This window comes from Pipistrellus hanaki (assembly GCF_964339955.1).
Source record: "Pipistrellus hanaki genome assembly, contig: scaffold_41, whole genome shotgun sequence".
Lineage (NCBI taxonomy): Eukaryota > Metazoa > Chordata > Mammalia > Chiroptera > Vespertilionidae > Pipistrellus > Pipistrellus hanaki.
In genome coordinates this window covers 237,196-265,028 of record NW_028182292.1, presented here as the reverse complement: position 1 = coordinate 265,028, position 27,833 = coordinate 237,196, and the positions used below count along the sequence as shown (strand labels likewise).

At 63.9% G+C, this 27,833-nt stretch overlaps 4 protein-coding genes across 10 annotated transcripts; 3 read left to right on the top strand and 1 right to left on the bottom strand.

Moving 5' to 3' along the window:
* Positions 1-215: 215 nt before the first annotated feature.
* Positions 216-7,363, top strand: CCDC166 (coiled-coil domain containing 166). Of its 3 annotated transcripts, XM_084907200.1 has the most exons (5): positions 216-589; positions 3,441-3,870; positions 4,050-5,094; positions 6,359-6,525; positions 7,243-7,363. In XM_084907200.1, exons 2-3 carry the CDS (start codon positions 3,451-3,453, stop codon positions 5,013-5,015), a joined length of 1,386 nt encoding a protein of 461 aa, XP_084763326.1. In that variant the 5' UTR covers positions 216-589; positions 3,441-3,450; the 3' UTR covers positions 5,016-5,094; positions 6,359-6,525; positions 7,243-7,363. The 3 variants fall into 3 exon arrangements, with proteins under 3 accessions (XP_084763326.1, XP_084763327.1, XP_084763325.1); XM_084907201.1 differs by having other exon boundaries at positions 3,441-3,846; positions 6,359-7,363; XM_084907199.1 differs by having other exon boundaries at positions 6,359-7,363.
* Positions 7,364-7,484: 121 nt separating this feature from the next.
* Positions 7,485-15,321, bottom strand: ZNF623 (zinc finger protein 623). Of its 4 annotated transcripts, none has more exons than XM_084907196.1 (2): positions 15,189-15,321; positions 7,485-10,994 (listed from the first exon to the last, which is right to left on the bottom strand). In XM_084907196.1, exon 2 carries the CDS (start codon positions 10,919-10,921, stop codon positions 9,422-9,424), a length of 1,500 nt encoding a protein of 499 aa, XP_084763322.1. In that variant the 5' UTR covers positions 10,922-10,994; positions 15,189-15,321; the 3' UTR covers positions 7,485-9,421. The 4 variants fall into 4 exon arrangements, with proteins under 4 accessions (XP_084763322.1, XP_084763321.1, XP_084763324.1 ...); XM_084907195.1 differs by having other exon boundaries at positions 15,185-15,307; XM_084907198.1 differs by lacking the exon at positions 15,189-15,321 and adding an exon at positions 14,823-14,987.
* A 1,224-nt stretch (positions 15,322-16,545) lies between these two features.
* GFUS (GDP-L-fucose synthase) lies at positions 16,546-21,449 on the top strand. Of its 2 annotated transcripts, XM_084907202.1 has the most exons (11): positions 17,005-17,146; positions 17,834-17,990; positions 18,261-18,375; positions 19,240-19,368; positions 19,483-19,556; positions 19,748-19,881; positions 19,977-20,041; positions 20,357-20,423; positions 20,507-20,586; positions 20,751-20,850; positions 21,108-21,449. In XM_084907202.1, exons 1-11 carry the CDS (start codon positions 17,035-17,037, stop codon positions 21,161-21,163), a joined length of 1,089 nt encoding a protein of 362 aa, XP_084763328.1. In that variant the 5' UTR covers positions 17,005-17,034; the 3' UTR covers positions 21,164-21,449. The 2 variants fall into 2 exon arrangements, with proteins under 2 accessions (XP_084763329.1, XP_084763328.1); XM_084907203.1 differs by lacking the exon at positions 20,507-20,586 and having other exon boundaries at positions 16,546-17,146; positions 20,743-20,850.
* A 1,125-nt stretch (positions 21,450-22,574) lies between these two features.
* PYCR3 (pyrroline-5-carboxylate reductase 3) lies at positions 22,575-26,534 on the top strand. The gene is made up of 6 exons (XM_084907257.1): positions 22,575-22,704; positions 24,008-24,072; positions 24,414-24,593; positions 24,762-24,974; positions 25,267-25,359; positions 25,487-26,534. The coding sequence occupies exons 1-6, from the start codon at positions 22,605-22,607 to the stop codon at positions 25,667-25,669; spliced, it is 834 nt and encodes a 277-aa protein (XP_084763383.1). The 5' UTR covers positions 22,575-22,604; the 3' UTR covers positions 25,670-26,534.
* Positions 26,535-27,833: the final 1,299 nt, after the last annotated feature.

The following is a 27,833-nucleotide window of genomic DNA, read 5'->3' as shown; positions in this document are numbered from 1 at the left end:
AGCCACGCCCCCTCGCCGCCGCGGACCCGCCCGCGAACTTCGCCCCCGGAGCCCCCGCAGCTCCGGAGCCTTCGCCGACGCCGGGCCTTTGACGGCGGCGCCTAGGCCTGCGGGGGGTGGGGGGGGGTCCTTCCACCCCGGCCCCGGAAGGTGGGCTGACAGTTCGGGGTCGCTCGCAGGCAGCCCCTCCGGGCGGAGCTGTTCGGGGTGGGGGTGGAGGTGGTGGTGGGGCCACGCCGTCCCCAGCGGTGCCGCATCCTGGTCTCTGCGCCCCCAGAACCGGAACAGAAACAAACAAAAGGATTAGGGACACTCCCCCTACTCCCCGAAAAGGATGCGGAGTTTCATACAAACCCCCGTGAGGAAGCCGGGCCACACCGATGTGCGGATTGATTATAGCCTATTCTGACCGGAAAGATGAGGAAGAGAGATGATCGGAGGAGGCACGGGGCGCGGCCCCAGCCACGCCGAGAGCGACCCGGAGGCTCCAGATGCTGGTGTGAGGAAAGTGTGCGTTCCCCCGCAAGAAGCTAGAAAGCAAGAAGGAGGAAAGTAAACCCAGCGCAGGCAGAAATGATGAGAAGCAAAGGTAAGAGCCCTGACCTGTGTGGCTCAGTGGAGGGAGCGTCGGCCTGCGGACTGAAGGGTCCCAGGTTCGATTCCGGTCAAGGGCATGTACCTTGGTTGCAGGCACGGAGGTGTGCTGGAGGCAGCTGATCGACGTTTCTAACTCTCTATCCTCCCTTTCTCTCTGTAAAAAAGTGAATAAAATATAGGAGAAGAAGAAGAAGAAGAAGAAGAAGAAGAAGAAGAAGAAACAAAGGTAAGAGTAGGAGCCAGAAATGGAAGGTGTAGGAGCTAGAAAGCCAGTGGAAAGCTGTGTTTGAATTCGTGTGGTGAAGTGCGGCTGGACTGAGGGCCATGAAAGGAGAGTCCGTGCCCACCAAACCCTCCAACCTGACAGGACAGAGAGCCCTCGCTCTTCGCAGCCTCGCGCATGACCCGCGGGTGGAATGGAGGATTCCCTCAGGAGGAGGGTGAGTGGGAAAGCCATGCCACAAAGGCAAAGGGCAGAGGGCAGAGAGGAGGCTGATGGAAAGGAGGGAGGACTGATGGCTATTGGGACAGACTGAGGGAATGAGAGTGGGTCATGGAGACCCCAAGGCCAGGAGTGGGGCTGTGATCATGGCCGCCCCAACCCCTGCTTTCCCGGCCTCCCCCATGCACCCCACGCCGGAGGAGAATGTGGCCAACGAGCAGCATTATCCCAACATCAGTGGATCTCGGCCAAAAACAACCTGCAGAGTGAACGCCATGACTCTTATTAAAGCATATCAATTTTTTAGTGGATATTTGACTCGCCCATTAGTTGTTTTTAAATCTGCTGTTATGTGTTTTATTTAGGGGCTTTATCTTATTTCATTTTATTTATTTTTTATTAACCCTCACCCAAGGATATTTTTCCATTGATCTTTATAGAGAGTGGAAGAGAGAGGGAGACATCAGTGTGAGAGAAACACATCTATTGGTTGCTTCTTGCACGCACCCAGACCAGGGCCCTGGGCCAGGGAAGAGCCTGCAACCAAGGTACATGCCCTTGACCGGAATCGAACCCGGGACCCTTTGGTCCGGAAGCTGATGCTCTTATCTGCTGAGCAAACCGGTCAGGACTAGAGCCCATTGTTTCTACCAAGTCCCACATCCCTGTGCAAATACCCTTGCAGATGTCAATCTTGTCAAAATGTTTTATTTTCTCATTGACTGTTAGTCAAGAATAACTGGTCCTGTGCAGTGGTAACCTTTGGCTTTTTTTAAAAAAAACAACCATATACATATATCTATCTATATCTATCTATCTATATCTATCTACCTATATAGATAGATAGATATAGATAGATAGATTCAGAGAGGAAGAGGGAAAGAGAGAGAGAGACATCAATGAAAAGAGTTATTAATCTGCTGCCTCCTGCACGCCCCGGCTGGAGGCTGAGCCGGAACCTCGGCATGCGCCCTCACAGGGAATCGGCCGCAGCGGCGAGTTGGACAGGCTTGGGCTGGAGGGAACCGTCCCAAATGGCCTCGGAAAGCCCCCACTTGTGGGTTCCAGGTTTTCTGTTTTTCCCTGATTCTAGTTGGTCTTCTGCCAATTTTTTGTAAGTCGGGCACCAATACCGTATTAAAAGTCTGTATCCTTTAAGGCCATCGCTCAGATGCTGTTTTAGGTGACGGGCAATGTGTCTTTTATAATTTTTTAAAAAATATGTATTTTTATTGATTTCAGAGAGGAAGGGAGAGGGAGAGAGACAGAAACAGCAATGAGAGAGAATCACTGATCGGCTGCCTCCGTCACACCTCACACTGGAGATGGAGCCCCAAACCTGGGCGTGTGCCCTCACAGGAACTCGAATCCTGACCTCCTGGTTCACAGGTCGATGCTCAACCCCTGAGCCACGCCAGCCGGACCGTGTCTTTCATATTTTAATGTAAAAATAAACAAAGATTCTGCATTGTCTTGAAGTTTCTGCCATTTTGTCTTTATTTATAAAACAGCTTTTTACACGAAGGAAAATGCCTCCGCTGTGATTTTAAGAGGCGCCGCCGCACATGTCCTGCAGGTGCAGCCGTGGGAGTGAGGTGCTGGGGCCCGACACCAGCCTGCGGGGTGCAGAGGCGGGGCCTCGGGCTACTGCTTCGTCCGCCGGAAGCCCAGGCCGGGTGGGACTTGTGCGGGGCACACCGGTGTCTGGTGTCCACTTTGAGGCGGGGATTTTTGGGGGATTGAATGGGGGAGAGGCTAGTAGGACTGTTGCCCCAGCAACGGGGTGATAGTGGGGGAGGGCGACCAAGTTCTGTCTCCATGGAGACTGCAGGGGCTGAACGCCAACAATACTCGAAGTGGGCGCACCCCGACGGATGGCCACGGTCCCCAAAGAACCCACGAGTAAAGGTTGGCCAACGGGCCCCGATCCCCGACCCATCACACACCCTGAGTTTGCCTCCCCCGACCCTGAGACGCGCCCCACCCGCTGGAGGCTGCGGGGTGAGGGGGACTGCGGGGTGGGGGGGGGCTGCGGGGTGGGAGCTCGGGCTGCGGGGTGGGGGGGGCTGAGGGCTGGGAGCTCGGGCTGCGGGATTGGGGGGGCTGCGGGCTGCGGGGTGGGAGGGGCTGCGGGCTGCGGGGTGGGGGCGCAGGCTGCGGGTTCGGGGGGTCTGCGGGGTGGGGGCGCGGGCTGCGGGGTGGGGGCTCGGGCTGCGGGGTGGGGGGGGCTGCGGGGTGGGGGCACGGGCTGCGGGCTGGGGACGCGGGTTGTGGGCTTGAGGGCTGGGGGCGCGGGCGGCGGGCGCAGGGCCGGGTGGGGGCGCGGGCAGCGGGTTGGGGGGGCTGCGGGGTGGGGGCGCGGGCGGCGGGCTGGGAGCCCTCACTTGTCGCTCTGCCCCAGGCCGGGGCTCATGGCGCCCAAGAAGAAGCTCCCGAGCCGGCCGGCGGAGGGCGCCGAGGAGCGGCTGTCGGAGCGCGCGCAGTACCTGCTGCGCGAGTACCAGCTGCTCACGCAGCAGCTGGACGCCTACGAGAAGCGCGTGGACCAGGTGCTGCAGGAGAACATCCTCCTGGACAGCGAGGCGCTGCGCCTGCGCGACGAGAACCGCTTCTACGCCACCTACGTGAGCACGCACGCGCAGCGCTGCGCCAACGCCACGGTGCGCCTGGAGGACCAGAACCGCGTGGACCTGGCGGAGATCCACAGCCAGCGCGCCGACCTGGAGGCGCTCTACCACGGGCGCGAGGACGGCGTGCGCGCGCAGCTGCAGGAGATGGAGGCGCGCGCGGCGCACATGGCGAGTCAGGTGCGGGAGCTGCAGCCCTACAAGGCGAGTGCGCGTGCGCCACGGCGGGCCAGTGCGCGTGCGCGGGGCGGCGGGGTTAGGGGGCGGGCCGGGCGGGGGGCGAGGGGTGGGCCGGGCGGGGATTAGGGTTAAAGTTAGGGTTAGGGTTAGGGTAGGCTGGTCGCGTGCTCACCGCGCTGCCGCCGCCGCCGCCGCCCCCGCAGGAGCTGCAGCTGGAACAGCTGGCGCGGATCCGAACGCTGGAGCGCGAGCTGCTGCACATGCGCGTCGAGCACACGCAGCTGCTCCACCGCGTCAAGCGGCGCTTCCTGGAGGACAAGGCAGCCTTCGAGCGGGAGGCGCGCCAGCGGGTGCAGTCCATGGGGCGGCGCGCGGAGCGGGAGGCGGCGCGCGCGCTCGTCGCGCACACGCAGTCCATCAAGGCGGACAACGGGCGGCTGCGGGAGGAGCTGCTGCGGCTGCTGCGCCGGGCCCACCTGCTGCACGACATGCGGCGCCAGCTGCTGCTGCAGCGCGAGCAGCTGTGGAGCGAGCACCAGGACACATGGGACCTGGGGCGCGTGCACGGCTGGCTGCGCCGGGGGCCCGGGGGCCCGGAGCTGTGCCAACCGCTGTCTTCCCCGCGCATGGGGTCCTTGGCCTCCGGCACCGAGTCCTCCGTCTCCCCCACGGGCTCCTCGTTGGATGTCTCTAGGAACCCGTCCCAGGTCTCTTCCATCACAGTCTCCAAGGCCCCGTCCATATTCTCGCTGCGTGTGGGCTCCACGGTCCCGTCGCTGCCCTTGCAGAAGGCGGGGCCACAGTTACATTCCCAGGACCGGTCCAAAAAGGACTCCCGAGCGCCATCCTTGGCCTCCCAAGCGCCATCCTCGGCCTCCCGAGCGCCATCCTCGGCCTCCCAAGCGCCATCCTCGGCCTCCCAAGCGCCATCCTTGGCCTCCCAAGCGCCATCCTTGGCCCCCCAAGTGCCATCCTTGGCCCCCCAAGTGCCATCCTTGGCCCCGTCCCGCCCGGGCTTCCGGGCTCCGTCCGGCTTGGGCTTGCGGGTCTCATCCTTGGCCCAGTCCCGCCTTGGCTCCAGGATCCCTTCGCGGTCCTCATTCCGCGCTCCCTCGCAGAGCTCCGCTCCCTCAGCGCACCCTGTCCCTGGGAAGAGCCAGCAGAAGTAGACGGTGGAGACTGAGTCCACAGACTGAACTGCCTGGAAGGAGTTCAGGGTGGAGGAGACCGGAGTGCAGGAAGCAGCTGGTGAGTGCGGTTGTTAATAAAAATGAGACCCCCCCCACACACACACACACCCCTCTGTGGCACGCCTGCAGCTCCGGGGTGCTGACTCCTTTCCAGGCTGCTAGGCGGCCGGATGCCCTTCACCCCATGCCAGCGGATCCAGCATCCCTCCCACCGAGGCTGCTCGCTGCTCCCGCAGGGCCAGGGCCAGGGGAGTCGGGGACGTGGGCCTCCTGCCCACTAGGGCTGCCAGGGGTGGCAGAGACGGGCATGGGGGCATGGGCAGGTGGTGAGGGCAGAAAAGGAGCCTGGGGTGCGTGTGCCTCGTGGTCCTGAGGGCGTGTCAGCTGCAGTGGGAGCACCTGAGAAGCCACCGGTTTTCTGTTTAACTCCTGTGGAGGTTGGGTAATTGTTTTATTTTAATATAATTTCAAATTTAGAGGAAAGTTGCAAGACCAGTACAGCGAAGTCTCCTATACCATTTATGTAGACTCACCAGCAGTTAGGCACTCTTGTGGGGGGAGGGGGTGTGCCGGCCCCCATACATTTCAGATGAGGTTCACCTGGTCGCGCCCCTTCACCTCTACGTCCTATAGTGTGTCCTGCAGACAGGGCCTTTCTCCAACATCCTGCAGCCGATGGTGTGGGTCAGCAAGCCAGTGTGGAGAGCAGTCCTAGCTCGTCCACAGCTGGTGTTGAGGTGGGGTCAGCCGTCCCCACCAGGCCCTTTGGCCGCCCGTTTGCCAGCTGACCCATTCAGTTGTCGGTCCCACTGTGTGCGGCCAGGGAAGATGTCCCTTTGGTGTTGTGCACATTCACGACGGCCGTCCCAGGAGGCCGCCTGGCTCAGGACTGGCCTCAGGACAGCGACATCATCCTGAGAGCGCAGTGTACCAGAGGCAGGGCCTCCAGCCCGGGGATCTGAGGGCCCCAAGGAGATGAGCCCTGGGATGGAACAGCCTGGGGAACTGGGACGGGACCCTGGCCCGCATGGCAGGGGTTGAGAGCACAGGTTTAAGACGCAGCTGTTTGTCAGGAGCAGCTGGGGGGGGGGCGGGGGGGGCGGGGGGGGGGGAGGGGAAGGGGCCCAGGGCTTCCTGTGAGGTAGGAATGCCACTCAGTAGGCATTTGTGTTTCTCCCTGTTGTCACCATGGACTGTAAGAACTTTGGAGCCATTAGTTAGGCCCACAGAGTGTGGTTAGAGTGGCTTGTTGCTGTATTAATAACAGTATTACTTTCCACCCGTTTATCGTTTCTGAATTCTCTTTCCATTTTGTGTTTCAGTTGGACTCCTCCCCCATTTCGCTTGCACCTCTACTTTGTAGAAATCGTACTCGTCTTTCAGAGGCTAGCTGAGAGATGCTGACGTGGACACTTAAGCTCATAATTCGTGAAGATCATATGCCCCTGCCCCCCCTCCCCAAACGCTGTGTCTCCGCTCACCTTCCAGGGTAAGCATCTGCTGGCAGTCACAGTGCCCAGAGCGGCCGGCTCCTTCCTCTGGAAGCTCACCTCCTGGGCAACTGCCATGTGGGGCGGATTTGTGTGTAAGTTACTCTTCAATAGAGTCACTTTGAAAATCTTCTGCTCGCTCCTCGTTCCTCGCACAGCTCTCCTGCTTCTTTCTCTAAACGAGCTGCTCAGGCCCTCGCGGGCTTGGCTCAGTGGTAAGAGCGTCAGCCCGCACACTGAAGGGTTCCGGGTTCAGTGTCGGTCAAGGGCATGTCCCTCAGATGCAGGCTCGATCCCTGGCCCTGGTCAGGGTATGTGTGGGAGGCAACCAATGGATGTCTCTCTCTCTCTCATCAGTGTTTGTGTCTCTTCCCCCTTCCTTTCACTCTCTCTAAAAAACTAATGGGAAAATATCCTCAGGTGAGGACTAACAGCAACAAAAACGTGGGCAGACTTCGTGGACACGTCATGGGGATGACAGGGGTGGTGTGCCCGTGGAAAGGTGCTCAGCCCGCACGCAGGAGGAAAGACACACGCACACACGGGCTGGGTTCCATGTTAGAGGAGTGACAGTGCGTGTGGATGAGGATGTGGAGCAGCTGGGACCCTGGCACTCTGTGGCTGGAGTACAAAATGGTGGTCAGGGTAGAGAAATTTGTTGGCAAAGTTTTTTTAAAATCACCTGAGCACATGCTTCTATTGATTTTTTTTTAGAGAAAGAAAGGGAGGAGGCGAAAGAAACATCAATGTGAGAGTGAAACATCGATTGGCTGTCTCCCACACACACTCCAACTGGGGATCGAACCACAATCTGGGCACGGGTCCCGAGTGAGTCAAACCACGTTGGTGCAGGAAGAACTGGCCGGGAATGTCGATTTTTTTATAAAGTTAAAAACTCAGTGATAACAGCAATTCCAAGTCACTCACCCGAGAGGAACAAAGAGGCATTTACGAATACTTGTACATAAATGTTCATCAGTTTTATTCTCAATAGTCCAAGCTGGAAACTCAAATTTCTAACAACAGAGGAAGAATAAAGGATGGTTTATACAACCGAACATGACTCAGCGAAGAGAAGAGCTACGGAGTCTTTAAAGCATGCCAAAACGGAAAGGATTAGACACAGGATTACATACCGTATGCACCCATTCCTATCGAGTCCTAGAACGAGCAAACGTACCGACGCCGACAGTCTGGAGCTGGGGTGGGATCAACTGAGAGCCGAAGGGAACCCTTTGGGCGATGGGAAGGTTACTTCCCGATTACGGTGGTGGGGACTCAGAGCACGTTAAGACGCTGTACACTTGAAATAGGTGTTCGTACTGAGTGGAGACCGGACCGGGAAGGTGATTGAAATGGGCTGCTGATACCTGAGTCCGCAACGCACGTCAGGTGTGAGCTCCTTTAAAACGCTCATTCCCTCGGCTTCCAGGATTGCCGCCACTGGTTAACTCAAAATGACTCCCTGGGCAAAGCAGCAATTTCACAAGTGGGGGTTTTGGATAATGTTTAGATCAAGGAAATCCAGAGGCCTCACTGGCCAGGTATCCGCTGTGTAGTAAACCCCCTCCTCCTGAACAGCTCCATGCCACTCCCCACCTATGCTCGATTCCCTTCGTTCCATCTCCTCCAGCTGACAAGGGCTCCTCTCCGTGGACAGTTCAGAGGCGACGCCCGCCAGCGCCTTGCTGACGCTCCCACACGGCCAGGAACACGGGTCTGTTTCCAAGCGTCGCTCCCAGTGGGGGACCTGGCCTCCCTACAGACGTGGAATGACCTCAGGTTCTATGGTCTTCCCAGGACTGACCGCTGATCGTTACAGGCTGAAACACTTTCAAGTAATTGACAGGAGCCAGCGAGTAGAAAAGGGAGAGGAGGGGTGAGTTCAGAGGCGGAGTGACGTCGTGTGCTGGGCCCCTGGGCCCGGGGTGAACCAGAGATGCAGACACGGAGTGAGACCGTGCTCCCCGAAGCCAGCGCGTGGCCCTGGCCGAGCTGACAGCGGCAGCGCGAGGGGACGGGCTTCCACTGGCCACGCCTGTGGCTTCGGCTTGAGGACGAGCGGAAGACACTGACTAGCTAAGAAGCATTCCCGCCGCCCAGCGCTGAGCTTCACAAAGCAAGGACAAAACCCAGTGTTTTCAAACAGCAGCAAAGAGCGACAGCGCTGGAGCCGCCCCGTACACAGATGGGGCGGGCTTTTTATTGTCCTGGCTGGACACCGGGGACATAGAAACCAGTCGAATGTGACCGTGTCCACAAAGAATCGGCAGTGCAACGAGACACGCAAACAATTCTCATCTATCGGAGTAAAGGCAGTAGCACGTGCGGAGGGACGGCAGCCGCCCGCGGGGAAGGGGCCGAGCCGGACGTGATGCTGATGGCCTCTGTGTCTTGAGGAGCGGGGCAGGAGAGGGAGAGCACAGGGAGGCCAGGGCGCAGGGAGAGCTCGGACACGAGGGGTGTCGTCAGTGCTGCTGTGGCGCCGAGTGAGGTGGTGGGAGATGAGGCTCCAGGAAGCAGAAGACCTTAGGATGCAGGGAGGGAGCTCGGAAGGTGCCCAAGGACCACAGGGAAGCCCGGCGGTTCTCCGTGCCTCTTCTGACAGATCTCAATCGCTCCATCGCTCTGTTTAGTGAGCGGACATTGTTCTCCTCCAGGGGGCCTTAACCCGGGGTGAACTGCGATTGTGCAGGCACATCTAGAGACCTAGCTCTGGCCCCAAGCTCCTGTGCCTGCTCAGCCAGCTGTCTGCAGGCAGCTCCCCCGAGGACACGGTTCCTGGCCGGCCAGGGAGCATGGCTGCACAGCAGGCGGCGGCCCCACTGACTCTGGGAAACGCTGGTGTGTCCAGAGGCACCTGAGCCACGACACCTGTGCCACCCACGGCCCACATCACGGACGCGGAGCAGAATTACAGTCTGTAGGATCCCCCTGGCTTACAGGTTTCTCACCCAAATGTGCGGGGGTCTCACTCAGGGGAAGCCCCTCCTGAGGAGCACCTCGATGATTTTTAAAGTTGGGGCGACTGTGGAAATCTCTCCCGTACTGACCGCAGTCGTACAGCTTCTCTTCAGTGTGGACCTTCTGGTGCTGAAGGAAGTTGGACCTCTGAATGAACCCTTTCCCACAGTAACTGCACACGTAGGGCTTCTCTCCGGTGTGAATGATCTGGTGCAGCAGCAGCTTGGAGCTCTGGATGAAGGCTTTCCCGCAGTCCTTACACTCAAAGGGCCTGTCCCCCGTGTGGATCTTCTGATGTTCCGTGAGATGAGCTTTCTGCAGGAAGGCTTTGCCACACTCCTTGCATTCGTAGACCCTCTCCCCAGTGTGAATTTTCTGGTGTCGGATGAGGTATGAACTCAGGAAGAAAGCTTTCCCACACTCATTGCACTCGTAGAGCTTCTCTCCAGAGTGAATTCTCTGGTGCTGCGTGAAGTTGGACGTCTGGCTGAAGCGCTTCCCACACTCGTTGCAGACGTAGGGCCGCTCCCCGGTGTGGATCCGCTGGTGCTGGATGAGCTTCGAGCTCCTGATGAAGGCTTTGCCACACTCGTTGCACTCAAAGGGCCTCTCTCCAGTGTGAATCCTCTGGTGTTCGATGAGGTCCGAGCGGTGACGGAAGGCCTTCCCACACTCCTTACACTCATACTGCTTCACTTCGGTGTGGATCTGGTAGTGTCGAATGAGGCTGGAGCTCCTAATGAAGGATTTCCCGCATTCGTTACACTCGTAGGGCCTTTCTCCCGTGTGAATCCTCTGGTGCCGGATGAGTAACGAGCTCTGACTAAAGCCTTTCCCACATTCCTTGCATTCAAAAGGCCTCTCCCGGGTGTGGACACGCTGGTGTCGAATCAGGTCTGAGCTGTGACAGAAGGCTTTCCCGCACTGAGCGCACCTGAACGGCTTTTCTCCGGCGTGCGCGCGCTGGTGCTCCATGAGCTCTGCGCAGTGAGCAAAGTCTTTCCCACAAGCATCGCACACGTAGAGTCCTCCTCCGGTGTGAACTCTCTGGTGCTCAACAAGGTGGGAGCTCTGGCTGAAGGCTTTCCCACACTGGTCACACCTGCAAGGCTTCTCTCCAGCATGGGAAACCTGGTGTCTAACGAGGTCCGAGATAAGCGTCCCGCATGGGTGGGCTTCCCCTTCCATGAGTTCCCTCTGGAGGATGAGGAGGTCTGAGCGCAGGACGGGGCCGCCTCTGCACCCACTGCCCCCCTGGACGGCCTCTCCTGTTTGGATCTTCCAATGAGTAACCGTCACCTGCTTGAAACCTCCCTCCCGAGACGGGGGGCTCTGCCAGTCCAGGTTTCCCAGCAGCCCTCCCAATCCTGGTGCAGAGACCTCCCCGGACTCGGGGGCAGGAGTCTCCGTCACCGTGAGTGTTTCTGACATTGTCCTGGGCGGGTTTCCATTCCCAGAAATTCAGACTCCAGAGTCACCTTCTCACCAGTTCCTGCATCAGAACCTGAAATAAAACAGAGTAAGATCATCATCTGCCTCATTCACAGACAGGAACCGGGTGGGGGTGAAATACCCCTTACTGGGGGGTCAAACCCATAACTCAGGCATGTGCCCTTGACGGGAACCGATTTTGGACAGTCTGCCGGCCGACACTCTAGCCACTGAGCCAAACCGGCTAGGGCTGCATTGACTTTCAGAGAGAGCGGGAGAAAGAGAGAGAGACAGCAATGTCAATGTGAGAGAAGCAGCTTGATTGGTTGCTTCCTGCACACGCCCGGACCAGGTAGGAGCCTGCAACTGAGGTATGTGCCTTCGACCAGATTCAGGACCCTTTGGTCCACAGGCCAACGCTCTATCCATTGAGCAAACCAGCCAGGGCAGTACTTGAGATTTCAGTAGGCACATGGCCACCCAGCCAGCGACTACATTTCCCAGAGTCACCCGAGGCTGGTGTGACCCTGTGACGAAGGTGCGGCAGGAAGAGAGGAACAGCACATGGCCTGTCTCCCCCCGCCCCCATGGGCCCCCCTACATGTGGACGGGGCCCAGCAGCCAGGCTCTGTCGCGCGAGGGGCGCAGCCAGCACCCGCCTGTGGGAAGGAACCGGAGAAATCGAGTTTCCTGTTGGGACACTCGTTCTGAATCCGTTACAGCACGTGAGCCCAGCCGGCCCTGGAGGCAGCGCTCCCCATGACAAGAGGGCTGAACCGAACCCGCTCACGGACCACGCTGCGCTGGGCAGGCCACGGCCACGGTCTGGCCACACAGCTTCCTGCAGGCGGCCCTCGGCCTGGCCGTGACGCAGCCCGAAGGCCACAGCCCCGTGGCGGCTGCCGAGAACGTTTCTCTCCTTAAAGACCCACTGACTTGGTTTAAAAACATCGGCCACCTGTCTCTAAGAATCACTTTAGCTTGTTACTTTTCAAGATAGGAAGGTAAACAATGCTGAGAGAAACTTAAAAACCCTCAGCTGTCCCACAGGTCAGTACTGTTACCTGTTTATACACACTCACCCAGACCTCTCCTTAGTCACCCACTCACCTACACGCCATCTTTAAAGATAAAGATGAGCCCTAGCTGGTGTGGCTCAGTGGATAGAGCATGGGCCTGAGGACTGAAGGGTCCTGGGTTCATTTCTGGTCAAGGGCACATGCCCAGGTTGTGGGCTCAATCCCCAGTAGGGGACATGCAGGAGGCAGCTGATCAAGGATTCTCTCTCATCACTGATGTTTCTTTTTGTCTCTCCCTCTCCCTTCCTCTCTGAAATCAATGAAAAGATTAATAAAAGTAAGTAAATAAAGACGGGACCACACTATGCCCACCCACCTGGGACCTCCCCACCTGCGCCCTGCATTGAGTTCCTCCGATGGATCCTGTGTCCCTGCACCGACCAGGCGCCGAGCAGCACGGCCCTGCACACCCCGTGTCCTGAGGACAGGTGCTCCCTGAGGTGCAGAGGTCGCGACTGAAAGGCATGGGAGCACCTGTAGGCACCCAGCCCCTCCTCCTGGCGGGACAGCTCTTCTGTAGCAGCCTGCAGCACTGGGGCGGGGGGGGGGGGGGGGGAGGGGCAGAGGGGGACCCCAAGGAGAGGCTGCAGCCAGCCGGTGAGTCTAACGGGCACTCAGCCTGGGGAGCTCAGGGCCGCTCATCCCACCTGCGGCCGGCAGAACCGGAACGCTGCTCTTCGCCTGCCTCACGGGTTCAGAACTGGGGGGAAGAGGGGTGCCCCTGGAGCCTGAAGCAGTGATATTCCTTCGCCCGGACCCGCACACTCGCCAACACCCCTCCCGACCTGAAGAGGAGCTGGGACTGTTACTTTATTTGCAGACGAGGAAACGCAGGCCGGGCCAGGAAGGGGCAGTTAGGTCAGGCCCAGGTCTGCTGCCTCCGGTGCCGCGGCCAGGCGGAGGGCTGCTCCCTTTGCGGGTGGCCGGCACCGACGGGGCTGCTTTACCGGCTGGATGGCTATTACTAAAGCAAGCCCACAGTGCAAGCCTCGTCATTGCCCTTAATTTAGGAAATAGGATCTACACGGAGGCGCCAGATGGTTATGCGTTCAGAGATCATCATCTGGCCACTCGGTGTGTATGGATACCTGAAAACAGCTGGCACCTGTGCTGCATCGGTGCAGTTTTTTAACTTCAGAGGAAGTTTTCAAAATCAGGTATACCGGGCTTTGAATAAACACTCAGCTAAACACCAGCAAGCTTTCCATTATGCTCAGCTCCCCTTCTATCAAGAAAAATAAAATTGGTGCTCGAATCCAGGACCCAGGTGGGTGGGCATAGAGTGGTCCTGTCTTTACTTATTTTAAAAATATATTTTTATTGATTTCAGAGAGGAAGAGAGAAAGGGGTGGGGAGGGGAGGGGAGAGAGAGAGAGAGAGAGGAAGAACCATCAATGATGAGAGAATCATTGATCGGCTGCCTCCTGCACGCCCCCCACTGGGGATGGAGCCCACAACCCAGGCATGTGCCCGGAATTGAACCCAGGACTCTTCAGTCCACAACACCCTTCTTTCATTTAAAGAAACCAGATGAGGGGAAAAAAGAGAAGCTAAAGGAAGTGAACAAAAGGAAATAAAAAGACACCATCTGCTGGGTAAAATACACAGGCATTGTACACGCACAGCTGGTGCTCAGGGCGTGGGCAGGCCTCGGAGCTGGAGCGGAAGGAGAGCTGAGCTGGGAGCTCGAACCTGTGAGCAGCCCCGAGCGGCTCGGGTGGCAACGGGAGGGCCTAGAACCCAAACCGTGCCTCTCACCTGGCACTGGTGAGGGGCCTCGGGCTCCCAGGGCCCTAACGAGAGGGAGCAGGAGGTGCGCTTCGGCTGGAGAATAAGGAATACGAGCAGCAGCTGCTGAGAGAGACGTGGGCTGGAGCCGCTCGGACCCTGTGCCCCTGTGCGCCCCCATCAACCTATGCTCCTGCCGCTGCGTGAGGAGGGACCTGTGCGCTGGTGAGTGCTTCCCTGGTTTTCTTTCTTTCTTTCTTTTTTAAATTGACTTATTACAGAGAGGAAGGGAGAGGGATAGAGTTAGAAACATCAATGGGAGAGAAACATCCATCAGCTGCCTCCCCCACACCTCTCACTGGGGATGTGCCTGCAACCAAGGCACATGCCTTTGACTAGAATCAAACCTGGACCCTAGATTCCACAGGCCGACACTCTATCCACTGAGCCACACCGGTTAGGGCTTCCCTGGTTTTCTTACGTCCTTCTCACACCACCCTCCTCATCACCGCCCTCCTCACCACCCCTCCCTGCCCCTCCCCTCCCCTCCCCAACGCCATCCCGCTTCTGCCCCCCGGGCTCTGCCCAGGACGCCAACACCCTTCTTGCTCCCGTGTCCAGTGTCCTTGCACCTGTCACCGTCTAGGCCCAGGCAGCACCGCACAGCCGGACAGCTCCCAGCTCCCTCCCGGCTTCCAGGGCGCCGCCCAGGGGTCAGCTGCTCCCTGGAAGGGGTGCCCTGGCACCGCCCGCCCGCGGGCTCAGGGCTGAGCTGGTTCCGGTCAGGCACCCGCTGCCCGGGTGGCGGCTCCATTCCCCGTGGGGGGGCCGGAGGCGGCCGGTCAGGGATTCTCTCCCCAGGGATGTCTCTCTCTCTCCCTCCTCTCTGACATCAGTGGGAACGTGTACAACGTTACACTGTGATCGGGGCCCCAGCCCCGGCCCCGCGGGAGGAGCGGGGTGTGTGGAAGCTTGGGGAGCCCGGGGGGAGCCCTGGGGAGCCCGGCACCCGCCGCTGCTGTCACTCACCCCCCTGGGCCTGGGGGGCTGCGGAAAGAGGGGTGCTGGGAGCTAGGGCTCGCGGACAAACGCACCTCAGGCCCCGAGGACCCCGCGACCGTGACGTGGCGTGTGGGCCGGACATCAGACAGGGGAGCCTTCAGGGACCCCCTCCCGCACCCGGGCCGGGCCTCCCGCTCACAGGGCCTCGGGGCCCCCGCGGTGCAGCGTCCCCGACAGCTCCTCCGGCGGGGCGGCCGCGGTCCCCGCCGGCCCCCACCGGCCCCCACCGCCCGGCCCGGCCGCGGCAGGGAGGAGCTGGGGCCGCGCTGCCGGGACGGCCGCCGGGAGACCGGCTCCCCGAGGCCCAGGCTCCGGACCCCGTGCAGGGCCGGCCACGCTCCGCCCGCCCCGCCCGATCCGCCCGCCCCGCCTCCCCCGCGGCCCGAGCGGCCACTCACCGGCGCCGGCGAGGAGACAGCGCCCCGCAGCGAGCCCGGCGCCCGCCCGCAGGCCGGCGACAAAGCCCGCAGGCGTCCGCACTCCGCGGCCGGAAGTCCGCCCAGGCCCCGCCTCTGGACTTCCGGGTCGGCTCCAGGCGGCCTCTCGGTGGTCGGGCCTTCCGGCTGGACGAGGCGGGCGGGGAGGGAGGGAGGGACGGAGAGGGGGACGGGGAGTGGGGCGGGGAGGGAGGTCAGAAAGGGGTGCGGGGAGGGTGGGCGGGGAGGGGGAGGGGGAGGGGTCGGGACTGCACCCGGTGCGGAGCGATCTCAGCCTCCGCCAGGGGCGCGGCCCGCCCGGCAGCGGGGAGGGGTCTAGTCTCCCGTGAGCTGTCCACTGAGACGCTGACCCCAGAGGCCCCTTCCTCCAGCCGCCCCGGCCCGTGCGGGCTGCGGAGGTGCGGGGCTGCCACAACTGGTTTGGCTCAGTGGATAGAGCGTCGCCTGCGGACTGAAGGATCCCGGGTTCGATTCCGGTCAAGGGCAGGTACCTTGGTTGCGGGCACATGCCCAGTAGGGGATGAGCAAGAGGCAGCTGATCGATGATTCTCATCGATGTTTCTCTATCCCTCTCTCTTCCTCTCTGTAAATAAAATATATTAATCAAACAAACAATAAAACAACAGGGCAAAGTCAATTATTTACCAGCTTAAGAAGAAGGGTTGTGTGCTGATAGGAAAAAAAGCGCGGAGGTAAGAGAAGTAGTAAGTGAAATGCCTCGATATTAAGCAAAACTGAGCAAATAATTGAAGAAGATCCGCGCTTAACTTTAAAAGGAATTCGTGACAAGTTTTCAAATGTAAACAACTTTGCCTTAAGCCAGCATCCCGGTGAGCCAGGGCGGGTGAAGACAGCTAAGCCTGGGCGCCTGCCCGCGACGGGGCGGGGCCTAAAGATGGTATGGGCGGGGCCTAGAGGTGGTGTGGGGCGGGGCCTAGAGGTGGTGTGGGGCGGGGCCTAGAGGTGGTGTGGGACGGGGCCTAGAGGTGGTGTGGGCGGTGCTTGAGCGATCGTGGGAGGCGGGGTCGAAGGTCGGCGCTGGGGCGGCCTGGAAACGTGCACGTAGGGGGGCGGAGCCTTGAGTAGGGGGGGCGCAGATTGAGCGCATGAGCGGGGGAAGGCGGAGCCCAGGGACCGAGTCGAGGGGCGGGGCCTGGGGGCAGTCCCATGGCGAGACAGGAAAAGGGGCGGGGCCTGCGCCAGGATGGGGGCGGGCCTGTGGGAGGAAGAGGAGGAGCCAGTAGGGAACCCGCCCACCGCGCGTGGAATGGGTCAGCTTGGCTGGCATTTCTTTGTTTTTCTTCTTTATTGATTTAGGTATCACATATGTGTCTTTATCCCACCATTATCCTCCCCCGCCACCCATTGGCTGGAGTTTCTCAGGCGAACTCAGGCATTGGGGTCGCAGCCCCCAGACCAAGACGGGACCACCGTGGGCTCCCGGGTCGGTAGCCAGGTCGGCCGTGGTGGGCTCCACACCAGTCGCGGACCCTGCTCCGCAGTCCGGCCGGCTCTGCGGCAACACCAGGGCCAGTCCCAGCCGGCGCGCCTCGGCTTCTCCGCTAGTAACTGCCGCTCCTCCCAATTGGGGCTGGAGCCTCTCCTCTCGTGCTTCCCACCCTCCCCAGTGGGGTCTCGCCCCGCGCCCCGGTCCGGTTGTAGTCCGAGCACCCTGAGGCCAAGGCGCCGGAATCAGACCCGCCCGCGGATGCAGACCCGGCGAGAACTACATTTCCCAGGATGCCGCGCGGTCCGGGAGTCCACTTCACGGCAGCGCCGCGCGCGCGGCAGGACTCCATGTCCCAGCATGCCACGGGGCACCCGGGCCCGCCCCCCACCTGGCTCCGGCGCGCGGCTGCACACGGCCAGCGCCGGAAGTGGCCACCGGCAGCCGGGCAGGTGTGGTGGAGTGGGTGCAGGTGAGACCCCTAGAACGCCGAGGGGGCGGCGGGAGACGTCGCGAGTCGGGTCTGGGCCCTGGGCGCTCCCTGACTGCCGGGAGCCTGAGGGGTGCTGGGACCCGGGGGCGTGGATGGGTATCCCTGGCGGAGCGGGTCCTGGGGACGGGGGCGGGGGCCCGGCTGCCGGGTCTGTGGAGGGGGCCCGGGGAGGGCTGGGGGCGTGAGAGGGAACCCGCGGGCTCTAGGTGGCTCTGGGCCTAAGGAGGGGTCCGAGGGAGCGGTGGGGCTGGACGCGCGGGGTCTCCCCTCAGGCCTGCTGCTGGGCTGCCTGTGCGGGCGGAGCAGCGGGTGTCTGGGCAGGGCCCCTCCTGTCCGGGCTGGACAGGAGGGGCCCTGCCGCGGGGTCAGGCCTTCCGGTAGGGACTCAAGCCGATTTCCAGGCCCCAAGATAGGGTACTCGAGGGTGGTGGTGCGCCGAGGCTTGGGACAGGTGGAACGTGGGACAGGCGGTCTTGGGTGGGAGGGGAGGAGGGATGACTCGAGCGGGGGGGGGGGGGGGGGCGGGGGGCGGGGCAGCATCCTGAGCCAGCCCTTGGACGGTGGGGGCCCAGAGCCAAGGCAGGGCCCCTGAAAGAGCACCCGGGCGCCTAGGGCTCTGTTGGAGAGAAACACCATGGCCTCACCCTCACACCCTTTGGCTGTCAGGTGCAGCCGCCATGGGTGAGCCCCAGGGGTCCATGCGGATCCTGGTGACAGGGGGCTCCGGGCTGGTGGGCAGAGCCATCCAGAAGGTGGTAGCCGACGGGGCCAGGTTGCCAGGAGAGGACTGGGTGTTCGTCTCCTCCAAGGACGCTGATCTCACGTGAGTGAGCCCATCCCTGGAGCACCCCTCCCCCAGGCCCTCCCCAGACAGAGCTCTGGGCCTGGCGGCCTCCGGTCCGCACCCTCCCCGCCAGGTGGCTGGCGTGGCCTGGGTGTGCACAGCGCTGCTCCCGGGCACACATCCTCCCACACCCTCCCAGCAGCGGGCCCTGACCTGGCACCTCGCCTCGGGGCAGCGCAGCCACCATGGGCCCTGCCCAGCCGTCTGCAGTTCCACAACCTCCAGACGCTGACCGCCCGCTGTCCCCAGGGACGCTGCGCAGACCCGAGCCCTGTTCGAGAAGGTCCGGCCCACGCACGTCATCCATCTTGCTGCCATGGTGGGGGGCCTGTTCCGGAATATTAAATACAACCTGGACTTCTGGGTGAGCTCGGGAGCCAGGAGCCGGCTTCTGGGAACTCCCTGGCTGGCTTCCCACACTCAGTGCTAGGAAGGCCCCTGGGCACAGCTGTGGGCGGAGGGGCAGGCAGGGGGTCTGGGGAGCACTTGGCCTAACAGAACAAGCCGGGGAGCTGCCCTGTAGGCGGGGGAGCTGAGGACACACAACTGGTTCCTGCCCCTGGAGCTTCCAGATGCTCCTGCTCCCGGACCGCTGCCCAGCGGCTCGGAGCCCGGTCCGCCGGGCGCAGCGGTGTGACCTGGGCCCCGGTCTGTGGCATGTGCTCTCGGGGGGCCGGGGGCGCGCTGTAGGGGGCAGGAGGAGAATGGCGCGGTTCAGCCCTGCACCCGGCACTGGGACGGCAGAAGCTCGGACCAGCTTCTGCCCGGGGCCCCGTCGGCCAGGGCCCTCCTTCCAGTCAGCGCCTTCTCTGCAGCCTAGCCACCCTCTCCCTTCTCCCCAGACCAGTCCACATGCCGGGGACCTCATGTCCAATTTCCAGGGGGCAGGTGGGGCCCCGGGAGGGTGGGGACGGGGCAGGAGCGTGGGGTGAGCGCCTGTGGGACGGGTGAGCTGGGCCTCTGAGCTCCTTCTGCCCCTGCCTGGGCAGCCCCGTAGCTGGGGCCCCGTCCTGAGCTGAGGGGTGGGGTCCCCTCCTCCAGGCCCCGGGAAGGGAAGGCAGCCCTGGGAGTGGGACCGCCAGCTCAGGATGTCACAGACGGAGGGGCAGGGTGGCTAGGACCAGCGCCTGTTGGAGGAGCCAGGGTGTGTCCCCACTTCTGTCCCTGGGGGAGCAGGTCGGGGTTGGGGTCCTGCCTGGAGGGGCCTGAGCCTGCCCCCCACCCCCAGAGGAAGAACGTGCACATCAATGACAACGTCCTGCACTCGGCCTTCGAGGTGGGAGCACGCAAGGTGGTCTCCTGCCTGTCCACCTGCATCTTCCCCGACAAGACCACCTACCCTATCGACGAGACCATGGTGAGACCGCGGGCGGGCCGGGGCAGGGCGGGGTGGGGCTGGGCGGGGGTAGAGCAGGGCCTGGAAGCAGCAGTCTCCTCTCCTCCGCCCCTCCCCTACCCCCCCCCCCCCCAGATCCACAACGGGCCACCGCACAGCAGCAATTTTGGCTACTCCTACGCCAAGCGGATGATCGACGTGCAGAACAGGTCCTCCTGGCACCGCCCAGCTGGGCCCGCCATGGATGGGGGAGGGCCCGCGGGTGGGGGGCCCAGTGGGTCCCCCGTGGGGCTCCCAGGCCTCCTCTGCTGGTTGTTCCATCTCTGGGGGGCCCGGGCGGGGTGGAGGGGCAGAGCGAGCGGTGGAGAGCGAGGGCCGGAGGGCATGCCGCGCTCTGCAGGGCCTACTTCCAGCAGCACGGCTGTACCTTCACCGCCGTCATCCCCACCAACGTCTTCGGGCCCCACGACAACTTCAACATCGAGGACGGCCACGTGCTGCCCGGCCTGATCCACAAGGTGCACCTGGCCAAGAGTGAGTGCCGCCCTCCCCACGCGCCCCTGGGGCTCAGCGGGGGAGGTGTGCGGTGACTGGCCCGGCCTCTGACACGCCCCTCCCCGCATGTGCAGGCAGGGGCTCGGCCCTGACCGTGTGGGGCACCGGGAAGCCCCGGAGGCAGTTCATCTACTCACTGGTTCGTGCTGGAGGGCGCCCCGCTGTCCCCCAGAGCACCGCCCCGGCCGGCTGCGGGGTGGGGGAGTGGGTGCGGGGGAGCCTGGGGAGGGGAGGGCCTGGCTGACACCCGGAGGACAGCCACTGGCCCTCTCGGAGCCCCGTGGGGTTTGCTGGGTGCAGCTCTGAGCTCGGCGGGAGGGAGGACTGGATCCGCTGGGGGTGAGCTGGCCAAGGACGGCCCAGAGGGAGGGGTGCGGGCTCACAGGGCTGCGTGGAGGAGGTGACTGGGCCCATGTGGCCGTGACATGTGGCTTTGCCCTGCCTGGCTGCCCAGGACCTGGCCCGGCTCTTCCTCTGGGTGCTGCGGGAGTACAGTGAGGTGGAGCCCATCATCCTGTCAGGTGGGCACGCGGCGGCGGCTCAGGCGGGGGGCGGGCGGGCGGGGGCCGGGCGCGGAGGCTGACCGGGCCCGCCCTCCCTGCAGTGGGCGAGGAGGACGAAGTCTCCATCCAGGAGGCCGCCGAGGCCGTGGCGGAGGCCATGGACTTCCACGGGGAGGTCACCGTATCCTCGGCTCCGGGCCCCCTCTCGGGACGGGGTGGGGGGTCTGACACTGGGACGGGGCTCACCCTGGGAGCTGGAGGACAGAGCCGCCGGGAGAGGCGGGGAGGTTCAGGGCAGGCGGGGCCGGGCGGCCCCTTCTCCTATGGCCTTGACCAGGCTCCCAGTTTGATACAACCAAGTCGGACGGGCAGTTTAAGAAGACGGCCAGTAACGGCAAGCTGCGGGCCTACCTGCCCGACTTCCGGTTCACGCCCTTCAAGCAGGGTGAGCCCCCGCCCCTCACGGCCCTCCGCCCCTGCCCCTCAAGACCTCCGGGTCTCGGCTTCCTGCCCCTGGGCGGCCACTGCCCTGCCGCAGGCCTCGGCTTCCTGCTCCAGCCAGGGGTGGACGCCTGGCAGGGTTGGTCTTCAAACCCTCATTGGGCAGCAGGAAACGGGGTGACTGGGGACCCCAGGAACCCTGCCTCCCTTGGAGGTCGGTGCCGCCCTGCCCTCACCCGCCGCCCCCACCTGCCCCTGCAGCTGTGAAGGAGACCTGTGCCTGGTTCAGTGCCAACTACGAGCAGGCGCGGAAGTGAGGCGGCCGTGGGCCGGCGCCACTGCCCCCAGACCCTGCGGCCGCTCCGCTGGCAGAGCCCAGTGGCAACCCCCTCAGGCCCAGCAGGAGCCCAGGCACTGCCCGCCTCCCACCCCTCCGCAGGGAGGCTCCAGGCAGCTGTCCAGGGGGCCACCGTTCCCGCGTTCCTCAGGGAGACCAAGGCCTGGCCGGGCCCGCACCCCGCTGCTCAGGCCCAGAGCCCAGGTCCTGTGTGTCCACTTCTGATCCTGTCCTCCTGGGAGCCAATAAAGTGCATTTCACTCTGTGCCCGCTGTCCGCCACCCCAGCACTGCCTGTCCGAGCCCGGCCGGCCCCGGGACCCCCCAGAGGCGTGGGCCACAGCAGCCACCTGCGCCCACCTCTCCCCAGGCCCGCTGACTTCCCGCTGTCCTTGTCGCCGCCCAGGCACGGACCCCACGGGCCTCCCCTCCAACGTCAGAGCCTCCCCGTGGGCTCAGCGGTGGGGGTCCTTCCCTCACGCGCCCCCTGCTGTTTGCTTGTCTGGAAACACTGGGAGCTCAGGACCCTCCCGTGTGACCTGGGCACCGGGCTTTCGGGAAGGAAGGCTCTCCCCGTGTGGGGGCTGGGGGTCAGGGGAGGCGCCTGGGACCCGCGCGGTGACAACAGTGGGAAGGAGGCCAGCACCCAGCGGAGGCCTGGACACGCCTGGCCGGATGCAGGCAGCCGTGCCCTGAGCGCCCTGCTTGTCCTGTGTGTACAGAGGAGCGGGCTCCCAGCCCATGCACACAGAAAGGTCCTCACGAGGGTCAGCCGCGTCCTGGCCGGAGCGGGCCACACTGCAGGGCAGTCTGTGAGTCAGGCTGGGGAACAGCAAAATCCACACCAACCGCGATGGCGCAGCTTCAGCCCTACTTTCCCCATTAACGGGACACGCACTGCCAGGCCCGGCCCTGCTCCCGGTTGGTCTCCACGACGGGCCCTGGCCGCCAGGCACTCGGGGGCCCCCGCTCTCCTGCCTCCCCGCTGCCCGGCGGCTCCGGGCTCCGCAGCGTCCCCACGAGGGACACCACCGGGCACGGACCTGCGGGACAGGTCGGGGAGGCCCTTCCCCTTTGAACGGGGCTTCTCCAGCCGCCCTTAGGGAGCAGGGCCTGCGCTGCGCACACCCGCCCGGGCCCCGGCCGCCGCCGCTCTCCTGCAGGACCCGGGCTCCCGCCGGCGCGCTCCACGCGCGACTCCGGGGCCCAGCCGGCGTCCCGCCCACGCCACGCCCACCGGCTGTCTGACGCCAAGCTCCGGCCAATGAGAGCGGAGGGGCGGGACGCTCCGCGAGCTGTAGCGCGCAGAGTCCGACGGGAGGGGGCGGGGCGTGCCGTCCAGAGAGCCAATGACGAGGGCGGCGCGGCGTAGCCATTGGTGGGATGGGGCGGGGGCGGGGCCTGGGGCGCCGGGTCAGTGTGATGGCGGCGGTAGCTGCTGCGAAACCGGCCTCTCGGCGCGTGGGCTTCGTGGGCGCGGGCCGCATGGCGGAGGCCATCGCGCAGGGCCTCATCCGAGCAGGTGGGAGGCCGCGGGCGCGCGGGGACGTCCGGCGCCGGGCTGGTGGGGGAGGGCCGGGCCTGCCTGGCCGAGCTCACTGCCCACGGGGATGGGTCCCGCCGGACCTCCGGGCGGAGCCTGGCAGCCCGGGGCCTGCACGCTGGGGTCCCGGGGCGGATTGGGGCGGGCGGACCTGCCCTCGGACCTCGCCTCCCCGCTGAGAACAGCCGGAGTCGCTGCCCCCACAGCACCCACCAGCCGTGGCCGTGGAGCCCGGAGTGCCGCTGGGCCGGACGGAAAAGTGCGAGGGTAGCGAGTACAGCGTCCTGCGGGTGTGGAGGTTTGGCCCTGACAAAGGAAAAGGGATGTCCTAGTGAGTTATGTGTGGAAGGGCACTCTTCGGGTTAGGTAAGAGACAGCACCCTGACCTTACCTGAGCGGCCTCCTGGCCTCACGTGACAACGAGGCCACGCAGGTCCACGTGGAGCCAGTGTCCTCTCCTGGGGCAGCGCTGCTCATCGCCCTGGCCTCTGAGCCCCGATCCTTTTTCCTGTTTGTACGCCAGCTTCCCTCCCTGTGACCCTACAGGACCTCTACCTCTCCACCAAGGACAGGGGGGCCCGTCATCTCCTGCGGAGAAACTGGTTCCCAGCAGTCTCCCCGCCTCCCAGTCACTAAAGCCTTCTCCTGGGGAGAAGGGCTGGCGCCCTGCCTGTAGCCATAGCCACACTGAGGCCAGGGGTCCAAACCGGCACACAGCAGTTCACTGCGAGTCCCAGGTGTTGTGCCTGTAAGGCCATCCGTGTCACCTGCCCCCCGGGGCGCTCTGCATTCCGTGTGGAGCACAGCGGGCATCACAGCCACAGTGCGTCCGCTGTGGCTCAGGTGTGGGGTGCGCATCTGCGTCTTGTTAGAGGTGACGGACACCAGCCTCCCCGGGCCGCGCTCCACAAACAGGTGTTTTCTATCAAACCAACAGCCTCTGCGTGGAGGTCCCAGCACAGGAGCACCCTCTCCCAGGGCAGCCAACCCCCACTGGGCCTCCCTACCTTCATGTCCCCCTGGGGTCTGTGTCCTCACAGGAGGAGGCCAGCAGGGCCTCTGGACTCGGAGCAGGAGTGCTGGGTCTGCCACGTAGAATGCAGTGCACCCGCTTGCCCGGTCCTGGCTGCACGGAGCACCTCTGCTGAGCACGTGGGTGCGGGGAGAGTCTCAGGCAGCCCAGGGCCATCTGCAGGGAGGGGCGGGCCAGCCCGCTCCTCCCCACCTTCTCCCCCACGCCCCCCACCCCCTCAGTAACACTAGCCCTTCGCCTTTCTCTCAGGGAAAGTGGAAGCCCAGCAGGTGCTGGCCAGTGCACCAACCGACCGGAACCTCTGTCGCTTCCGGGTGAGCCGGGCCCAGCTCTTCTGAACTGAGGCTCCCTCTGGGACCCGGGCTCGTGGCTCCTGCCCCTCTGAGCCCCCCTTCTTGGGGCCAGGGAAGCACGGCCGGCGCAGCTCACGTTTGAGGCAGGCTGGGCTGGGCTGGGGAAGCGGAGGTCAGAGGCCAGAAGGAAAGTCAAGGTTGTGGAGGGCCATGGCAGAGTAAAGGGCAGGAGCGGGTGGTGTGGGTGGGTCGGCATTGGGAGGGACCAGGAAGCCTGGGAAGGCAGGGTGGCCTCCAGCCAGGAGGGCCGGGTCTCGGTAGGTGCCCACTTACCCGCCCTGGTCCCTGTGCGCCCGGTACAGGCTCTGGGCTGCCAGACCACCCACTCTAACCAGGAGGTGCTGCAGGGCTGCTCACTCGTCTTCTTCGCCACCAAGCCCCACGTCTTGCCCGCCGTCCTGGCAGAGGTGGCCCCAGTGGTCACCCCTGAGCACATCCTGGTGTCTGTGGCTGCCGGGGTCTCTCTGAGCTCCCTGGAGGAGGTGAGTGGCCCATGGGGAGGGGGCGATGAGGCGCCAGCCTGGGCTCAGCATTGGGGGGGGCAGTGGCAGCCAGCCTGCGGAATGGCCGGGCGGCTCAGGGCGGGTGAGGGAGGAGGAGGGAGCCTGGCTGTCGCGCCCGGCTCTCTGACCACAGCTCTCTCCCGCCAGCTGCTTCCTCCGAACACACGGGTGCTGCGGGTCTCCCCCAACCTGCCCTGCGTGGTCCAGGAGGGGGCCATGGTGCTGGCCCGGGGCCGCCACGCGGGGAGCGGCGAGGTGGAGCTCCTGCAGACGCTGCTGGAGGCCTGCGGGCAGTGCGAGGAGGTGCCTGAGGCCCAGGTGGACATCCACACGGGCCTCAGCGGCAGTGGCGTGGCCTTCGTGAGTGTTACCTGCCCCTCCCATACACACACACACACACACACACACACACACACACACCCGCCAGCCATCGGCCAAGGCCCTGTAGCCGCTCCTCCCTTGACGTGACGGGGTGCTCCCCACTGCCCCCGAGCTCGCGCCCCCCCCCATCACTGCCCACCGGGGCCTTTGGGCTGGGCCTCGGCAGACCTGGGCGCAGGCCTCGGCTCTGGGCCTGTCCCTGAGGGTCCCAGTCCTCTCCCGCCGGGGGCTGTGCCCAGGAAGCATTGGCTTTGACCCCGCACCCCCACAGGCGTGCGTGTTCTCTGAGGCCCTGGCTGAAGGCGCCGTCAAGATGGGCATGCCCAGTGGCCTGGCTCACCGCATCGCCGCCCAGACCCTGATGGTGAGTGACGGGTCCGGGGACGAGGGAAAGGGCGGGGGCCTGTAGCAGAGGGGCGTGTGGCAAAGCTGCGCGGTGGAGGGAGGAAGCAGGGGCTCCCAGTGCCGTCACGCCCCGCTCCTCTCCCCAGGGGACAGCCAGGATGCTGCTGCAGAAGGGGCAGCACCCAGCCCTGCTGCGGGCGGACGTGTGCACGCCGGGCGGCACCACCATTCACGGGCTGCACGCCCTGGAGCAGGGCGGGCTGCGGGCAGCCACCATGAGCGCCGTGGAGGCCGCCACCTGCCGGGCCAAGGAGCTCAGCAGGAAGTAGGGTCCCCAGAGTCCCCCACGCCCTCTCCCAGCCCCTCTATGGAGGACGGGTCCTCTCTGACTGCGGGAGCCTCGCGCTGTGCCTGCATCCCACACGGGGACGCGAGGGGCAGGACCGGAGGGATCCCTGAGCGCCCAGCCCCTGGCACGGGGTCTCCTGGTGATGGCCACCACCCAGGGGCGTGGGCTCCAAGGCCTGAGCACTGGTGGTGCTGGTCAGGGGCGGGCCTGCCGCTCGGCAGAGGCCCAGCAGGGCCCCGGGCACGGGAGCAGCTTGGGGTGGGACTTAGGCATCTGCACGAGGCCTGCTCCCTCAGTGAAGCCCGTCTGCCCTGTTGGTGGGGGCCCCTTAGGGGGCAGCGTCAGGGTTGGAGGATGGGCCTGGGCCAGAGGGGACCACACAGGCTTCAGCTGGCAGGGCCCTCCCGAGACCCCGAGCTCCGGGCAAGGGGCAGGTGTCGCTGGCTCTGGTGAGCCCTCCGGTCACGTGCTGAGGACCCCTGGCCTGCCTGCAGGACCCGGCCCTCCATGTCCCTGAGCAGACTGCCGGGCTGGGCACGGGCCAGGCGCGCTGTGGGCCTTCGGTGGGGTGCTGCAGCTCTGCCCCACGGCTCACCGACGCCTCCGCACGCCAAGCCCAGAGGCGGGTGCTCCCCGGGCTCCCACCCGTTCCCACTGCACCCACCAGCGGGCTTCAGCCCCCGCGCCTACCTGTCTGCCACCCGCCTCCGGGCAGCCCCCAGGACGGTCCCCCCCCCCCCCATTCCTGCCTGCCTTCGGTCTGCCCTGGGCCTGCCTCCTGCCAGAGGGTCTGCCAGAGTCCGTCTCAGAGGAGGGCTTTCTCTGCTGGAGGGAATAAAGTCTGTCCTGCAGCTCGGAGTGGCCGGTCCTTAGCGGAGGCGGGAAAGCCGACTCCCCATCACCCCCAGCATCCGGCCACGCGTGGCCTCACAGCCCTGGGGCCCAGGGTGGGCTCGTCCTGCAGCCACAACCCCCTGGAGGGCACATGGATTCAAGGGTGGGGGGGCGGCCCGGTCTCCCCTTGTCCCCCCGCTACAGTGGCTTTTCCCAGGAACTGGTGCATTAACGGTTTCTCCTTTGATCCCTGTGGTCCCATTTTATCCCCTTCCGCTTTCTCAGCATAGGAGGTGTTTTATTTTTATAAATATATTTTTATTGATTTCAGAGAGTAAAGGAGAGAGGTAGAAATATCAGTGCTGAGGATCATTCATTGGCTGCCTCCGGCATGTGCCTGACCGGGACTCAAACCCTAACCTGGTTCATAGGCCAACACTCACCCACTGAGCCGCAGCGGCCGGGCCCTGTGGGGGTTTAGGCCCAAGCACTCGGTCAGAGCTGCACAAGTAAGACTAGAGCAGGGATGTGTGACGTTTATTATAAAACCCCCTGGGCTCACCCGAGAGGGTGAACTCCGCCTTCAGCGAGGCCAGGGGAGAACCCTCGAGCAGGCAGCCCACAGCACCCTTGGCTACGGCACCCTCACCCAGGCCAAGCTGCCCCGCCCTGCCCCCACCTGGGCTCTTCACCGGAGCCCGACCTGCACCCACGGGCTGGGTCCCCGGTGATGGGCTCCCGCTGGAGGCACTCCCTCCCTCTCCCACTTCACTCGGCGTCTCATCTGCTGCTGCCTCTGCAGGGCCTCTTCCCAAGCATGGCGCCCCTAGGCAAGCAGTGCCCTCCCTCCCCTGCCCACTGCCAAGCCCATGGAGGGGCTCACCTGACCCGGCTGCTGTGGGAGCAGGCAGTGCTGTCAGGACTGAACGGACGCAGGCTGATGGCTGTCCCAGCGCCTCCAGCTGCAGGGAGCGTGCGATCCGCCAGGCGTTCCCAGCTTCAGGCCGGGTGCGAGGGACTGGAGCCGCTGCAGCCCCGCCCCGCCCTCACGCTCAGGTCGTCACAAACCGGGGCAAGCTGGTGCCCATGGTAAACAGCGAGGGGCAGGCTGTGGAGTGAGGTCACACCTGGGGTTCATTTCAGCTTTAGCTGCCAACCCGGGGGTCCCCACAGGCAGCCTCCGGCAGGTGCCCTATGATGTCACACGGAGCTCAGCCCAGGGCAGACAGAACCACAGGGCCAGGCACCTGCAGCCTCCGTCCTAAGGCACACCCCATGCCTCCGTTTGGGAGGGGACACCTTTACAGGCT